The 18,684-nt window shown below is 37.5% G+C and overlaps 2 protein-coding genes across 5 annotated transcripts in view; one reads left to right on the top strand and one right to left on the bottom strand.

Annotated features, from left to right (window-relative positions):
• The window catches only part of LOC123878840 (GILT-like protein 1), a 33,771-nt gene extending 32,355 nt beyond the window's left edge, over positions 1–1,416 (bottom strand). Inside the window, exon 1 of one of the 3 annotated variants that reach the window (XM_045926191.1) lies at positions 1,293–1,416. In XM_045926191.1, coding sequence (XP_045782147.1) covers positions 1,293–1,391 — 99 coding nt within the window. In that variant the 5' untranslated portion in view covers positions 1,392–1,416. Of the gene's footprint in view, positions 1–1,288 lie in introns of all 3 variants that reach the window. The other 2 variants (XM_045926194.1, XM_045926193.1) reach the window with 2 other exon arrangements.
• A 4,911-nt stretch (positions 1,417–6,327) lies between these two features.
• LOC123878830 (probable proline--tRNA ligase, mitochondrial) lies at positions 6,328–14,400 on the top strand. 2 transcript variants are annotated; one of them, XR_006798889.1, is made up of 10 exons: positions 6,328–6,506; positions 7,316–7,432; positions 7,687–7,821; positions 8,995–9,075; positions 9,780–9,960; positions 10,672–10,847; positions 11,169–11,287; positions 11,903–12,004; positions 12,989–13,145; positions 14,203–14,335. XR_006798889.1 is itself a non-coding variant. In XM_045926175.1 (10 exons), the coding sequence occupies exons 1-10, from the start codon at positions 6,414–6,416 to the stop codon at positions 14,390–14,392; spliced, it is 1,335 nt and encodes a 444-aa protein (XP_045782131.1). In that variant the 5' UTR covers positions 6,328–6,413; the 3' UTR covers positions 14,393–14,400. The 2 variants fall into 2 exon arrangements, 1 of the variants encoding a protein (XP_045782131.1); XM_045926175.1 differs by having other exon boundaries at positions 11,903–11,999; positions 13,000–13,145; positions 14,203–14,400.
• Positions 14,401–18,684: the final 4,284 nt, after the last annotated feature.

Genomic DNA, 18,684 nt, shown 5'->3' with positions numbered 1-18,684 from the left:
TTTGAAAATTTTTTATTTCACAATTTTTAGTGGCCCCACTGTACTATAATATGCTATGCCCAGTTAATACCCTACTGTTTACTAAGCTATTATACTGATCGCGAGTAATTTGCTCCTATCTATTGAGGAGTTCTGTTCTCCATCTCCGAAGATATTCATCAGATCTTCACCAAATTTATATGGGACCAAAATCCAAATCGGTCCAGGGGTCTTTGAGTAATCGGGGAACATACATAAAAAAAAAAAGATTCCGACGAATTGAGAACCTCCTCCTTTTTTGGAAGTCGGTTAAAAATGCACGAAGGTTCACTATACAAACTTAGTACTAGTAATTAAGACGAAAGCGTTAGTAGTACATAGTACATAGGTATGTAATACATATCTAGGTAGGTAGGTAGTTACCCTATAGCAATTATAAACTTAAGTAAGTACATATTGTAGATAATAAGAGATAAATATTCTAAAACAAAAGTTCATAATTTAAAATCATGTTTAAAATATCACACTAATATTATAAAGGCAAAAGTTTGTATGTATGTGTGTGTGTGTGTGTGTGTGTATGTATGTTTGTTTGTTACTCCTTCACGCTAAAACTATTGGACGGATTGGGCTGTTTAGAATGGAGATAGATTATACTCTGGATTAGCACATAGGCTACTTTTTATCCCGGAAAATCAAAGAGTTCCCACGGGATTTTTAAAAAACTACATCCACGCGAACGAAGTCGCGGGCATCAGCTAGTAAAATATAAAACCTACTTAACATAATTTTTAAAAGTACTTATTTGGGTGCAGCTACTTAGGTAATTAAAATTCAAATTATCATCAGCATAATAAAGAAATAAATTCACAAAGTACATAAATACGTAGGTAACTACTGAACGTACGTACCAAGCGTGTAATTAGGTAGAAAAAGTACAAAAAGTCACCTTCGCAAACCAAGTAGGTACCGGTTTTTAACGCGCTCTAAACTTATATGAAGGAAAAAAAACTTAATATTTGCACTTACGGCAGTTTAACAATGGGCAGCCTTGAAAAAAAAACATGGGAGAATGGACGTTCAACCAAAGCGTTGACCTAATAGTACCGCAAAATATAAAATATTATCTTACATGTTTATTATTGTTTAATTATTATTTAATAATGTTTTCTTAATAAATTTGCTGATAATTTTATTTTAAAAAAAATCAATAAAAAAAAATGATTGTAGATTAAAAATAACACCTCAAAACACGATAAAAAATAATGCGCGTCCAGCTTTAAAAATTAAAAAAAATTGAATTTGACACTTACTTTTTTATTTTTTAAATTTCGAACTGAATACGCGAACAACGGTTGCGAGATGGTCGGCGACTGGCCATTTACCAACTTACGCTGAGAGTTCTTGGCCATTTGTTAATTTACAATGGATTTTAGGTCTTATTCGATGGTATTAGAGCTTAGTTTTGTGCAATTAGCGTGCTTGTGCAAACGCATTGTAGATTGATGCAGACAGTTTACATTACAACGTATAGGTACTACATTATTTTGCACTGGATACCTAGGTTAGGATTCTAGGTCAACGGAACTATTGGTTTTCTTGGCAGATACGGCAGATGGATAGATGGACAGACTGACAGACCGACAGACAGACAGACAAGACAAGACTGAATGATCTTATAAGGATTCCGCTTTTTTTTGAGGTACGGAACCCTAAAAATGATCTCAAACTCCTCTGAATAGGAGGTCGACGTCTTGATCACTAGGTTATCACCGCTTTCTTCAGTAAAATTAGAATAAATTAAATCAAACTCAATGACGTGATAGTAATATAAATATCATTCGATTTAACGGTGAAGGAAAACATCACGAGGAAACCTGTATGCCCGAGAGTTCTCCAAATCTGCCAATCCGCACTTGACCAGCTTGGTAGACTCTGGTCAGACCCTTTTCATTTTAAGAGGTGACCCGTGCTTAGTAATAATAATATCTTTATTTATTTAAGCAACAAAGGCCCACAATATTATGTTAGTAAACATCTTAACCTATGTTAGTAATGTAATGAACCGGCGATGAATTGATCATGATGATGGAGCCAAACTCAACAATTGAGACTGTAGCGATGATTGATGTAGCTATTCCGCTTTCGACCCGCTGAACTCAGTGATCGTGAGTCGTGATGCTGTAATGTGAACGGTCTCCACGCTACGGTAAGTAAATAAGAGCGTTAATTTGCTCGTGCGTACGTATTGCGTACGTTACCCTTTTAACATTGATTGTGTTATTGCATTCTAAACTTTACATATCCATACGAGCAGCCTCGACTTGTGGTTATAGGGTATGCAGTGCTTTTATGCATGTATGGAGGCACATGCATGGAAGCACGCCACTGTTGGCTCAACGCTCAAAAATCCGCAACATCGTAGGTTCAAATCTCACTCACATAGTGCATAAACTTTTTTTATTATTCATATTTTAATTTTAATTCCTCGGATACATACGAAACGATTTGCTTCCTCGTTTCTAATCCGAACCGCTTGGATATAGAACGCACTTTTGGCATTAGTTTTCCCTACCACTGGTTATATATGGGTACCTTCAAGTCAAGAGTGAATAGGCAACTTCTAGGCAAGCGCGCTTCATCTTAGGCTGCACCATCAAAATTCAAAAATTCAAAATTCAAAATATTTTTATCCAATTAGACTTTTACAAGTTCTTTTGAATCGTAAAAAGCATCTACCACTGGTTCGGAATGCCTTGCAATGCAATGCAAGAAACTCGGTGGTTGCTCTTTTTAAAGATTTGATATACAATATTATTGTTGCATTGCTGGAGCGAGCTGCAGGTCAAATCCACGCTCTTTTATCATTTACATAATCTTCGATTGTATAATATGCTTTTCTCAGGAGCATATCTATACTAATAAATAAAATTGGAGTGTCTGTCTGTAATTTCGAAATAACTACCTCATATTAAGCTCATATGGTTATTTGAACGATACCATAACTGAATCACACGTTTTTAAAATTTTTGTCTGTCTGTCTGTCTGTCTGTTTGAAAAGGCTAATCTTTGGAACGGCTGAACCGATTTTGACGGGACTTTCACAGGCAAGTAGAGGATTGACCAGGGCGTAAAATAGGCTACTTTTTTAACCGACTTTCAAAAAGGGAGTTGTGTTTTTCTACCTATGTACACCGAAATCTCCGAGATTTCTGAACCGATTTGCGTCATTTCTTTTTTAATCGATAGAGGAACTTTGCGACATTGTTTCATAAAAAATTTGGAGTCCAACTCCTCAATCCTGATGCTGCAGGGGATCTGACCAATCCACGCGGGCGAAGCTGCGGGCATCAGCTAGTTTTTAATAGATCACTTGCTAGCAGGACTGATTGTAGCCAAGCGCGAGTCTATATATTAAAAAAATATATTTACAAGTTAGCTCTTGAGTCTTGACTGCAATCTCACCGTGGTAAGTACATACATACATACATAGACTGCTAAAATCATTACCCTTCCTTTTGGCTTTGCCGCAGTCGGGTAAAAAATAGAGTAGCTGTATAGAGCATACCCGTCGCGCATTCTGTATGGGGAAAACGAATGAAATTAGACTAAATGAAATTAGTTTAGTGTATGGTTACTATTATAACTCTAAATAGGTATTAAATTAAGTATACCATTATTTCACAGGAAGTGAAAGTTTAATAAATAACTAGATATTTCAAGTTTCCAACTTTAATAATATTTCGGTGAAAGTAAAGTAGGTCAGTACTTCCTATTGTAATAATAATAACTGTTGTGAATATACGGTGGCTGTCGTTTTTTTTTTAATTTAGATACAGATTAGCCCTTGATGCAATCTCACCTGGTGGTAAGTGATGATGCTAAGATAGAAGCGGGCTAACCTGGAAGGAGTATGGCAGTTTTCAATTAAACCCAAACTTCTTTGGTTTCTACACGGCATCGTACCGGAACGCTAAATCGCTTGGCGGCACGGCTTTGCCGGTAGGTTGGTAACTAGCCACGGCCGAAGCCTCCCACCAGGAAATTTCCTACAGTTTTTGCAATAACCTTTTTGTAGAATCAATAGTTTTAGCGTACGAGGGCGAGCGCCGCAAATCCACTTCAACACTCGTTTTGGTCAAATCTATACTATAATATTATGAATGCGAAAGTGTGTCTGTCTGTCTGCTACCTTTTCATGGCCCAACAGTTTAACCGATTCTAACGAAATTTAGTACACAGTTAGCTTGTTAGACGGACATAGGCCATACACAAGTACAGGAATAAATCTAAAAACTGCGAATTTGTGGTTACATCATTAAAAAAAAATTAAAATGTGTTTCAATTTTCAAAATAAGATAACTTACACCAAGTGGGGTATCATATGCAAGGGCTTTACCTGTATATCCTAAAACAGATTTTCATTTATTTTTATATATAATAGTTTTGATTTATCGTGCAAAATGTTGGAAAAAATACCCGAGTAAGGAACCATATGTGCGCGAGTTCGACTCGCACTTGGCCGGTTTTTAATACATTGAGGGTTCTCTACGTTACCATATTTTAATGTCACCCAGTGAAGTAGCAATGTACAATCAACCAACCCCGATGGCTATCATTCAGTGTTAAAGACACTGAGTAAGCGAATCACCTAGCAATTCGTTCGACATTCTTCAGAATAACTCTGTTTAAGATAAGAGTAAAATGGGCAGGTAGATCAAATTGAGTAGGTACCAGCTACTTATTTGTATAGTTCGCGACAGATCGACATGGTAATCGGAGTTAGGACGCCCCGTCTCATTCCCCGATTGTCACGTCGACCTATTACTACTAGGTATACTTATGTGTACTTTGAGTAGGTAGGTACCTGTTTGTTAAAATGCTACTATAGCAATTGACTTGTTTCCCACGAGAGTACAAAGGATGGTGACATCCATACAGCCTTTACCGTTACTTGTCTACAACAACAGGTATAGAGTGGTGAAAGGTGTTGGGACAGTTCTTGTGTTGCGATTGTGAAGATAATATTATATAGTTAATACGAACATTACATACATAATACTTTACATACATACCATTACATACATAAGTACACACCTAATACATTGTACGAACCGCATATAATTTTAATTTTTTTATGATGTAACCAAAAATTCAGTTTTCGGATTAATTCCTTTACTTGTGCTATAAGACCTTCCTACCTGCCAAACATGATTCTAGGTCAACGGAAAGTATCCTATAATAGGGTTTCTTGATGTAAATCTACAAAAAAAAAAAAAAATAAAAAAAAAACATTTAAGTACAATTAACTAGTTACCACAATATTTGTACGCCACTACGGCTAATGTGTTGAACTCTTGTAATCATATACTATCATCTTTTGTGACACACATTATGCAAATAAATAATTTCTATTCTGTTCTCTTCTCTGCTCTTCTCTTCTGTTCTGTTGTTGTTCTATACTATTCTACTCTACTGTAGGTACTCCACTTTACTCTACTTTACTCTACACTACTCTACTCTATTCTATAAGGTTTTTTTTTCTCTCATCTGGCTTTACACTGATTAGCCAATGTCAAGTTTGTAGTTATTTACATGTTAGGGAAACTATATTTTTAAGTATGGACTGCGTCTGTGCCGGCGCCCGCCGACATACACGCGGCGCCCCTTTAGAGCGCTTCCCAGTCAGTTCCACCACCAACAAACACCAGCAGAACACAGAAACCGGCCACTTCTAACAAAAAACCATAACACTCCAAAAAGACACAACAAGCGCGCCAGCAAACGCCACCACAGACGAAGTCCATTCAATAACCTACTTATTTACCGGCAGTGATATTTAAAACTTATCTAAAAAGTTAGAAGCCAGAATCGAACCCCTAGACCACTTCTGCTAAAAAGGTGTTTAAATATTTTAACTGTTACTAAAGTAAACATACAGATAGTTATTTGTGAACGAAATGCCTTATTTCGCTATTATGATGTGATAATAATATATGATCGCTTAATCTCCTTTTCATATTTTTTTTCAGGTAACTATGTAGGCAGGTAACTAGATACCTAGTTAGATAAAAAATTATTTATAGGTAAGGATAGTCTGGAATAGAACAACAACAATAACTGTGTTATATATAAGTAACTAGGTAGCTACCTACGTATTTACGCACACAGACTGATCTAGATATTGGCGCGAGGTTTACTTCGAACATGTTTTGGCTTTTAATTATTACTAACAGAAAATGACTGGCTGATATTATTGGAATCGATCGCACTGAAGGCTTTGAAGGTTTGTAGTTTGCACTTTGCAGTTACAAAACGCAAGAACTGTCAATGTCGTAAGCTGTCAAAGTCAAATCGATCAGCTGTGTTTTTCTAACCTAAAATAGTAAATACAAACCAACCAAACTGTGGTTTTGTGTTAAAATTGGTGTAAAATGAGATTTCTATCTCAAATATTTCAGCCGGTCATCACAATACCCAAGGGCGCAAAGATAAAAAACACGGAAATAACATGTAAAAGCCAGAAAGTAAGTTACAAATATTCCTCTCCAATAAAACGTTAATTAACCTGTTAATATTCGCTTTAGGACCTAAACAATGATTGTGTTAGACGCTTAGTATTAAAAAAAAAGCCATGATATTGGATAGAATCAGGCGTTACTTTGCGGAAGTTCATGTTTAGCAAGAAACAGTTAAAAATTATTTTGCTATAATCCGCCAACAGAAAAAGTCTTGTGTGGTGTTGCATGTGAATGGTGGTGGCAGTGCTTGCTTGGGAGCTTGGCTTTATTGCTTGGTTGGGGAGGTAAGCGGTGCTTAGCTTGTAACTGCATGTTTGACCATACAGATTTTTTCTGTTGGCGGATTATAGCAAAATAATTTTTAACTGTTTCTTGCTAAAGCCATGATAGCTTAGAGGATAAGATGTCCGCCTTGTCGGTCGGGGCTTCGATTCCGGGCACCCACCTCTGATTTTTCGGAGTAATATGCGTTAAATAAGTAAATATCACTTGCTTTAACGGTGAAACATCGTAAAAGCTGCATCCGGAGAGTTCTCTGTAATTTGAAGATTGCCAATCCACACTTGGTCAGTTTGGCGGATTATGGCCTAAGCCCTCATTCCGAGAGGAGACCTGTGCTCAGTAGTGACCCAGCAATGAGTTGATGATCATGGTGATGATGATGATGTGGTAAAGGAAACCTACTGTCAAAAGTTTCTAGCCTTAGTAGTTTTGGCTGTGCATTGAGAGATCAGTCAAGACAAATCTCTTTGAATATTGATTTTTATTATGATTTTGGATTTTATCCCAATATTATTGTCTATACATAATTTCAGTTGCTCCTAGAATGTGGTCTAGTGCGACCGACCAGCTCTGGACTCTTCACAATCCTGCCTCTAGCCCGACGAGCCATCACCAAACTTGAGAATATAATACACAGCTGTTTGGAGGAGGTATGTATGAAGTATGTTAGGCCATTCCAGAAAACCTGCATCAATCATTATTACAATCGCAATTATTGTAGTGATTGACTGAATTTATGGTAATTTTGTTGCAACAATGCATTGTAGCCAATAGTGAGCGAGTTTCTAACTGGTTCTTCTGAGTAGGAAAGGCATTCCAAACCAGTGGTAGACATTTTGACAATTCAAAAGTACTTGTAAAAGTTTAATTGAATAAAAATATTTTGAATTTTGAATTTTTCCAGGTCGGGGCTCAAAGGTTGTCCCTGCCATGTTTGACATCAGCTAAGCTGTGGGAACAGAGCGGTAGAATGGAGGACATCGGACCAGAACTCATCAAGGTTGAAGACAGGCATGGGAAGAAGTATTTGCTGGCACCAGTTAGTACATTCTTTAAGTTCATCTATTTGCTTATAACTCCTAAAGTACTTAATCAACTTACTTAACTACTTGCTTTGTCAAAAAATTTGTGTTGGCTCAACTCTGTATTGTAAACACCTTATCATCCCATAATCAAACAAATAAACTATTTCATTTCATTTCAAGATCAACCTATCCTTGGGCCACTACTGAGCACCGGCCCTCTCTCATTCGCGTTTAGGCCATAGTCTGTCATGCTGACCCAGTGCAGATTGGCAGACTTAACACATCTTTGAGAACATGGAGAACTCTCAGGCATGCAGGTTTCCTCACGATGTTTACCTTCACCATTAAAGCATGTGATATTTAATTGCTTAAAACGCACATAGCTCCAAAAAGTAAAGGTGGGTGCCAGGGATCGAACCCCCGACCATTCGACTAGGAGACTGACGTTTTAACCACTGGCTATCACCACTTCTTTCATCATAATACTGTAACTTTATGATTTGGAAAGAGCAACTGCTGAGTTTCTTGTTGACTCTTTTCAGTAGAAATTTCTTTCTGGACTGGTGGTAGAGTCACAATTACTTTGCATACGATACTATACACTATTTTTATCTTACTAATATTAAGAATTGGAAAGTGTGTAAGATAAAAATGTTTAAAAAAAATTAAGACAAATAAAATACTCCAAATCAGTTTTATTCTAATTTCTGTTTTATTCTGTATGAAGTATCTGTTTTATTCAAAGTATTTTTTTTTATTAAATCTTAAAATGCTGAGAGCAATTAATTACTGACATTACAATCTAGCCTATGAGTGAAGCTAATAAGCAATATTATATTAACCGAAACTTAAAACATTCTTATACCTAAAAATCAGTCAATTGACTTATCTTAGTTTACAGTAATACATATATTGCTTGTATAGTATGGCATATTATTGTGAATTGAACAGTTGAAAAGAGCAACCGCCGAGTTTCTTGCTGGTTCTTCTCAGTAGGAACACCATTCCAAACCAGTGGTAAATTATTTTGACGATTCAAAAGCACTTATAAAAGTCTACTTGAATAAAAACCTATTCTATTCTTTTCTGTTCAGAGTTCTTTTTGGAACACACTTTGTTCTTGTGTTCCTTAAATTACACTAGCACTATATTTCACTAAGTAATAAATAAAATTAGTTTATTTTCAGACTCATGAGGAAGCAATAGCTGATCTATTTGCAGATGTAGGTCCGTTGTCATACAAACAGTTGCCCTTCATACTTTATCAGGTAAGTTCAGTTCTTTTTTTTTTTTTTTTTTTTTTTTTTTTTTTTTATTCACTATAGGTGAGCGCTTGACCACAATCACACCTGATGGAAAGTGATGATGTGATCTAAGATGGGACGCGTTTACCTAGAAGGTGCCTATTCACTCTTGTTTTAAAGATACCCGGATTGTAATTGGTAGGAAACACAGATCGCGGAAGAGTATTCCAAACCTTAGTTCATGCTTATTTTTAGGGTTCAGTACGTTAAAAGGAAAAACAGAACCCTTATGGGATCATTTTGTTGTCTGTCTGTCTGTCTGTCCGTCTTTTGTGTCTCTCAAGAAAACCTACAGAGTACTTTCCGTTGACCTAGAATCATGAAATTTGGCAGGTAGGTAGGTCTTATAGCAGAAGTAAAGGAAAAAATCCGAAATTCGTGGATTTGTGGTTGCATCACAAAAAAAATTAAAATGACAACAAACAACGGTATTTTTAATTTTCAAAGTAAGATAACTATACCAAGTTAGGTATCCTTTCCTGTACATTCTAAAACTTCTAGATTTTTATGTATTTTTATGCATAATGGTTTTTGATTCATTGTGCAAAATGTCGGAAAAAACACCAGGGTACGGAACCCTCGCACTTGGCCAGTTTTTTATAACAATCCAAACTCAGTTATATTTACTTTGACATACGGTTGAAATTGGTTAAACTGAATTATTTCAGATAGGCAACAAATACCGAGATGAGCATAGACCAAAACATGGGCTCCTGCGTTCTAGGGAGTTTAGCATGTTAGACACATACAGTATACATTCCTCCAATGACTGCGCGACCAACACTTATAGTATAATGACCGAAGCTTATAAGAAGATATTCAGGAGTTTGGACTTACCTGTGCACAGAGGTAAGTTTGGGTTACAGGTAACATTTAGATAATGTAAGCACATTCCTCCAATGAGTGAATGACTAACACTTAGGCTGAGATCTATGGAGCTACTTTGTCTTTGTCTTTGCTCAGAATTAAGACACTGTTAAAACGAGACAGCGTTATAAGACTGACATAAATCTGTCTTGTTTTAACTAAAACTTAAGTCTAAGCAAAGTCAAGGTGCGCTCTATAGATTTCAAACTTATAGTATAGTATAGTGAGTAGTGATAGAGGCTTATTCAGGAGTTTAGACTTACCTGTACACAGAGGTAAGTTTGGTTTACAGGTAACATTTGCCTGAACACTAGTTATACTTAAATCAGTATAATATTCAGCTGTTATAAAAGATATTTAGGATATTGACTCATCTATAGGAACAAATACTGTGACAGCTAACTTTGGTTAATGTATTTTATGCAATGGTTACAGTGCGTGCAAAATAATTATTTACCGGAAAGAAAATTCTACTGAGAAGAGCTGGCAAGAAACTCAGCAGTTGCTTTTTAAAAAGCAAAATGTTACAATATGTAGATATTATAATACTAAGTCATGTAACTGATTATTTCAAGACAAGACTGGTTCCAGGTCTAACTTATAGAATAGAGATTTGTCCATTGTATACCTTTCTTACACTAAATCATTGATTTACTTACTTGGATGTTAATTGTTTTGTAAATGTTGTTTTAGTACAAGCGCCAACGGGTGAAATGGGAGGTAGTTTGTCCCACGAGTGGCAACTGCCCGCAGAGGCTGGTGAAGACACTCTCGCTGTATGTGCGTCTTGCTCGCACACTGCACTCGCCAACCAAAGTAACACTTGTGAGAAATGCGGGAAAGGGACAGATGCAGTCAACAGCATTGAGGTATGTTTATACCACGATTAATAAGAAAAATTGGGTCTTTATTTCTTTGGCCCATATAGTATTACTACAATATTGCAGATATTCACATATTTACTGTCATTATCACGGAAGGGCATGTGGCCTACTTGAGACAGCGTATATCAATCGTTCCGATTGTCAAGCAACTTTGACTCAAGTCAGTAACTGGATGGGTGACCGACTTTGGCCTTTTCGTTGCCTCCGTGCCTCGGAGAGCATTTTAAACCATCGGTCCCGATTATTGTCACTAACATCTGATAATTCATGATTAAAATAATAATAAATTCATGCCATTTTTCCCAGGTTGGTCACACTTTCGTTTTAGGCACGAGGTACAGTGAACCTTTGCAAGCTAACTTCATAGCTCAAAACTCTTCCAATATGCCTTTGCACATGGGCTGTTATGGCATTGGGATTACCAGGTAAGTTTCATCAATTTGATAATCCAATAATGTACGGTCTGTCTGCCTCAGAATTCGAGAAGCTTTCCGCGTAACTATTGCATCAAAAACCTGTCGCACTTATGACCTTTTTATATAAACACGCCACATACACCTGACGCTTGTGCATAACCGTGCCACGCGCTCAAACTATACCTATACCAAAAACCAACTTGCTCCCTTGATTGAAGGACAAACTAACAATCAAATCCACTTTCGCATTTATAATCTAGACAGTGATAGGTATTGATAACACTCGAGAATAATGTAGCTATCTATCTAATCTATGCACAATTTTTATGACCTTAAGGAATTTTTTGACTTCAAATTGAGTAGGTATTATGGACTTTGAGTAATGTTAACTCCTAATGTTTCACACACGCAATTTGCACGCCATTCCATGGCAAATGTGGTGATACCAAAATGAATTGTAATTACTATTTTAACCTGCATTTGAGCAAATAAAATGAAAAAATAATAATTTTCAGAATCTTATCTTATCTCATTATTTCCGGAGTAATCCCCCTACATACAAACTCACAAACTAAGAAATACCTCTTCAGGTACATACAATAATGTAGATTATAATGATTTTAGGTTAATATCCGCCAGTATAGAATCCCTATCAAGTGACAAGTCTATACGATGGCCGAAAGCTATCGCTCCCTACTCCGCAATCGTTATCGGACCTAAGGTAATCCAGGTTAATTAACTTACTTCAATTATCACTAACTTTATGAGTTTATTTAGGCGTTTTTAGATATCACTTGCTATAACGGTGAAGGAAAACACCGTGAGAGAACCTGCGTGGCTGAGAGTTCTTCATAATGTTTTCGGCAGTGTGTGAAGTCTGCCAATCCGAACATGTCCAGCGTGGTGGACTATCCCTTAAACCCTTAAGAGCGGAGACCTATGCTTGGCCGGCAATAATAGATAGATAGACAGATTGAAGACTTTATTGCACACAAAACAGGAAAAAAAACAAGGCAAAACAAGAAACTATAAACTAAAAACAATTCTATGCAAAGGCGGCCTTATTGCTTAGAGCAATTTCCACCAAGCAACCTTTGGTGAAAGGAGAGACTAGGTGTGTTGGATATTACTTACGCGCAATAGGTACAAACTACAATAATCTTATATCCATACTAATATACTAATTACTAATTACTAATATTACTAATTTACTATACTAATAATATTATAAATGCGAAAGTGTGTCTGTCTGTCTGTCTGTCTGTCTGTCTGCTACGCTTTCACGGCTCAACCGCTTAACCGATTTTAATGAAATTTTGTACAGACTTAGGATACATTCCGGGGAAGGACATAGGCTACTTTTTATCCCGGAAAAACAAGCAGTTCCCGCGGGATTCCTAAATACTCATCCGCTTGATCGATTTGTATGAAATTTGCTACCGAGGTAGCTTGCGTCCCTGTAATTGACAAAGGCAACTTTTTATCCCGGAAAACCAAACAGTTCCCACGGGATCTTTAAAAACCTAAATCCACGCGGACGAAGTCGCGGGCATCCGCTAGTAGTAGTATAATATAGTATACCTTAATGAAGAATAAATTAATTATATTAATAAACACAATAAATAACATGAGTTGATATAATAACTATGACGTAGCTAGATTTTACTTTTGACCGACTTTCAAAATGCGTGAAGTTCTCAATTCGGTCCGTTTTTTATCAGGAAGGCTCAAAAGAGTGGCTCGGACATGGCTTCGACAAAGTAGAGTCAATAGCGCGACAGATAGAACAAAATGGCTGCCACGCTGACGTCATCGTCGACGACAGACACGCTCTCACTATCGGCAAGCGACTCATGATGGCCGACAGGTAAGTTCCGTTAAATGAGCTTATGTTATATGTTATTTACTGTTAACATATGTAAGTTGAGTCAATAGCTCGGCAAATGGGACCAAATGCCTACCACTAGGCTGACGATTCTGATTTTTTAACTAAAACAAACCCCCCCCCCCCCCCCCCCTATTGAGCGACCTATTTACGGTACGGTCGTTGTCTCTCAATCTCTAGCTATCGGCACGCTACTCAAGTCATCATGCCGAATTAATAACCAATCCTATCTGTAATCTGTCGATAGGCTACAGCAATGTTGGTTATTTTGACAATTACAACGTCAGTAACTTATAACCTAGTATTACTGAAATCAATGAAATGATTCTTTTTTTTTTGCCAAATGTGAGTAACAATGATGGTAGGTATATTGACAGGTCCTTGGTCCTTCACATTTTGCCATTTGTGTATGGCGTGCAAAATATATAGTTAGACTATTAATTACAATAAATAACCAATAAATAACAAGAATATTAATTGAGATTGAAATGACCACGCGACCCATGACAGTGAGATATTACAGTTGGTTGAAAGAACACGTGAAGAAAGTGTATCTCTATCCTATACTATAATCTCTAACTATATCCATGCACAAAATCACATCGATCTGTTTCTCCGTTACGGCGTGATTGAAGGACAAATCAACAAACAAACAATAGACCATTCTAGGAGTACCTAGACCTACTTTTTAACCCCCGACCAAAAAAGAGGGGTGTTATAAGTTTGACGCGTGTATCTGTGTATCTGTCTGTGGCATCGTAGCTCCTAAACTAATGAACCGATTTTAATTTATTTTTTTTGTTTGAAAGGTGGCTTGATCGAGAGTGTTCTTAGCTATAAACCAAGAAAATCGGTTCAGCCGTTTGAAAGTTATCAGCTCTTTTCTAGTTACTTTAACCTTCACTTGTCGTGGGTGTTATAAATTTTTAATTTACACTTGTACTTAAGTAATACAGTCGAGTTTTAACCGACTTCCAAAAAAGAGGATGTTCGATTCGGCGCGTATGTTTATTGATTTTGTACTTTGCCTTGTTCACAGAATGGGCTACCCCTACATCATAGTGTGCGGGCGCTCCGCGCTGGAGACTCCGCCGCGCTACGAGCTGTACCGGAGCGCCGAGGGCGGAGCACCCCAGATACTAGACATCCATGAACTATTGGCCACTTTACACAAGCAGAATAAAAATAAAATTGACGTAGAATATAGCGAAAAGTGTGTTGCCAAATAAATATTATTTAATTTCAATATTTGGTTTTATTTCATTCTATGGTTTATTCCATTTCATTCCATCAGCCTGTATGCGTCCACTGCCTGGACGTAGGCCTTTCCAAGAGCGCGCCATACCCTATCCGCAGAATAAAGCTCAAGCCTCAATAGCCCAACAGGTTGAGGAGCCGACTGAGTTCTAAAAGGTCGGTGGTTCAAACCCCACCCGTTGCACTATTGTCGTACCTACTCCTAATACAGCTTTGCACTTAGTTGTAGGGGAAAGGGAAAAGTCATGATTAACATGGCTAATATTATTTTTTAAAAAAAGAAAAAAAGCTAGGATAGCTTCGTCTTAGAAAAGACGTCGGGCGAGTTTCCTCATACGCATGGCTAAGGTTTGGAATACTCTTCCACGATCTGTGTTTCCTATCAATTACAATCCGGGTATCTTTAAAACAAGAGTGAAATGCATCTTCTAGGTATACGCGTCCCATCTTAGGCCATATCATCACTTTCCATCAAGTGTGATCAAGCCAAAATGATTTTAGCAGTCTATGTATGTATGTATGTATATATGTTTGTATCCAGATTTTGTGTGTTCCACCGTAGTGTTTAAACTACTGGGCCGATTTTGATGAATGAGGTGTCAATTGATTCGTTGTAAAGGTCCGGGTGACATAGGCTACATTTTATACGAAAAAAATTGACCTGAAAAAATGTTACATGAAAAAGTGGGGGTCTCCAAATTTTTTTTTGCTATTGTACCGAGTGGGATATCAAATGAAAGAGGAAAAAATTCTGAGTTCATGAATATAATGTACAACAACATTAAAATAATCCAAGCGACAGAAAAACAATTTTATCATAATATTTCAGCGTTTATTAAGACGATCGCAGTCGGGTTTTAGTTTCAACTTTATCTTGTTCCTACTAGCTGACGCTGGCGACTTCGTCGGCGTGGATTTAAGTTTTTCGAAATCCAGTGGGAACTCTTTGGTTTTCCGGGATAAAAAGTAGCCTATGTGCTAATCCTATAATATTATCTATCTCCATTCTGATTTCAGCCAAATCCGTCCAGTGCTTTTTGCGTGAAGGAGTAACAAGCATACACACACACATACACACAAACTTTCGCCTTTAGGTAGGTATAATATTAGTGTGATTTGGAGCAATTAGGTCCTGGTACCATAAACCTATTTTCATCATGATCAACCCATTTCCGCCCCACTACTGAGTACGGGTCTCCTCTCAGAATGAGAAGGGTTTAGGCCATAGTCTGCCACGCTGGCCCAATGCGGATTGGCAGACTTTACACACCTTTGCGAACATGGAGAACTCTCAGGCATGTAGGTTTCATCACGATGTTTTCCTTCACCGTTAAAGCAAGTGATATTTAATTGCTTAAAACGCACATAACTGAAAAGTTAGTGGTCGTGCCCGGGATCGAACCCCCGACCTCCGATTAGGAGGCGGACGTACTAACCACTAGGCTATCACAGCTATAAACCTATTTTGCCAGTCCTATTTTAATGGTTGGGCAGATATTTAGGATCATCATTTTGGTATGACAGGCGGGTTTAGGCGTTAGCAGAGCATCGGCAGGCGACGAAACAAGCCATTTAACCCGACTGATAAGTGCTAATACAAAACCAGTGATTCGCTCTTTCGTCGCCCGAGGACACAGAGCATGAGTGGAGCGGGTAGCGTTACTTGCAAAATTCAAATTCAAATTATTTTTATTCAATTAAACTTTTACAAGTGTGTAGTGATTCGAAAAAAATCGAATCACGGAATTGTAATAAACAATTACGAACGACATCTACCGGTCGCATAATACATTACTAGGACAAAGAATTTCTGACATTGACAGACTTCAACGTCAACACTGATTAACATTCAATGCCATCTGTCGGAGAATAGTTTACATAGACTAATCAAACAATGACAGTTTTTCTAGAACATTCTTTAAAATAAAACTACTCATACAAATTAGCGACCTCTAACGACAGATAGCTTTCCATTTAAAAATAATCTGTCAAGACTATTTAATTAATCATATACGCTAGCGACATCTGTCGATCAATAGTCTTTCATTCTGGAAACTTTCCCGACAAACTAATAACATTTCCTGTAGCCAGAACACTCGAGACTACACCTTATTTCCGCTAAATTTAATATAAATAAGCAATCCTCCTAGTTCAGGGACATTCCTGATTTCTATTACCTGCAATCACGACGCAGGAGTGAAGTGAAAGTAATAAATAAGTGTAGTGAATTCTGTGTAACCCTGGATTAAGGTTGGTAACTGTGATGTTATTAAATTATAAGTTTAGGCTAATTGTTTTGTACTCGTTTAACCTAACCCTTGCGATAGGATATTTACTAACAGAATCTGTAAACTCGTTCCATCACTTTTATATTATACGACCTGCACTTGGCTCAGACGACCCAAGGCTCATCTAAAGTTATGGAACGAGAGTTTGAGCAAATCATTTAAGATTGCCTCTCTCGATTCCAGGGTTCCTTCTACCAGGAAGCTCTAACAGTTACACTGAAGCCCTGCTATTAACCTGACTGCTACCACACCGGCGAAGTGTCTACCAACTTCGTACCGTCTACCCAAGCCACGCTGCACACTGCTGTCGAGTAGCCTACGCACAAGCACTGAGCCGCCGCACCGCAGCGCCGCCCGAGCATCGTCGATTGTCCGACGCGTCTGCGAGCCTTCTGCGAGCCCGTGTCTGCCCCGGCGTCTGACCAAGGCCAGTTGTCTTCCTTCGGACAGTCAGCGTGTCTTCATGCGTATGCGATTCTCAATTAACTACCCTGTGATTGTAGCGCGTTACCTACGGCCGCTCCCGACTGAGTTATCTATTAAGTTTATTTAGTTCCACAATAAGACACAACCTATTTGTAAGATTGTTTGACTATAATTATAAGTATCAATCCGTCTTCGCGTTTTACTAAATTCCTACCTGTCGCACGAAGCGCGACAGTGGCGCCCAACGTGGGGCTATCTAACCTAATTGTATTAACTACCCTGCTCTCGTACCGCGTACCTATTAGTTCATTTAGTTTCTACGATTAACTACCCATGCGATCCTACCGCGTATCTAACAACCTATTCATTTTCCACATTAGGACCCCTGTCCGAAGCCCGACAGTGGCGCCCACTCTAATTTTTGTGTCTCTTATTGTGGAATAAAAAAGGTGCCTAATCACAGTTCACCCACAGGTTCGAGATCGCATAGCATTAACATACGCTGACCGTAACAAAGTGTATGGTTACGAGTATATTTTGAAATTTTTGTGTAAAATTTCAGGATACACTACGTGTGTATATTTTGTACTAACTTCTATATTTTATATTTTGTGTAACACAGTTACCAACTTTTATAAGTGTTCCACTAATCACTCTTAACTTCCATTTTACTTTACACACATTCACAATGTCCTACTCAATAATATACCTATCTCTTCTAAAGAACGAACTCAAAGTCATAGCAGACCTAGACGGTAATAACTTAGGCACCTGGCATGTCAAAGACATAAAACTAACCAATTACAACACTCAAACTTAAGATTATGCATCATTTTCTATATAACATTACAAACCACCTACTAGGCATAATTTTAAGAAATTAGACTACATCTATCCACTAAACTCATAAACTAATTAATCGATTCATTAGCTAATCACCCTAATCTCAAATACCTATAAACGTAAATAAAGCCGCGAAAAGTGCTATCAAACAAACATGATCATTCCATGCATCTAGATTCAAAAAAAAAACAACAACCGATAAACAGTGTTCACGTAATGTACAGCAGTCAACTCAAGTTTAACATCACGCGATATGCATGAACTTTAAGGTTGGTTGTACACCGCGTCGCGCAATCTTACGTTCATCAAAACAAAGTAGTCAGAACCGGTACACTATACAGATACCTACACCAGTATCTAACATATACTCACCTATTACATTTAACTAGACATAACTACAAACTCAGTAAGTTATGTACATCTACCCTCAACCTAAACAACTAATGTACCAACCGCTACATAAAAATCACTACTTATTCCACAGACATACCTTGCGAAGTCCATAAATAATATTACTATAATGCTAGATACACACTAACGTGCTGATGACCTAAAAGTCAGTACAAAATTGGCCTTCACTGACCTAAAAGGTGAATGCTACGCCTACACTAAGGCACTACTAGTACACAACTAATTGTATTTTGCTTACCTAAAAAGGTGAAATACGTCCATATCTTAATGACCTAAAAGTTAAGATATCCTTCTAT

The sequence above is a fragment of the Maniola jurtina genome, chromosome 26 (assembly GCF_905333055.1).
Source record: "Maniola jurtina chromosome 26, ilManJurt1.1, whole genome shotgun sequence".
Classification (NCBI taxonomy): domain Eukaryota; kingdom Metazoa; phylum Arthropoda; class Insecta; order Lepidoptera; family Nymphalidae; genus Maniola; species Maniola jurtina.
This window is presented reverse-complemented; position numbering and strand designations above follow the sequence as displayed.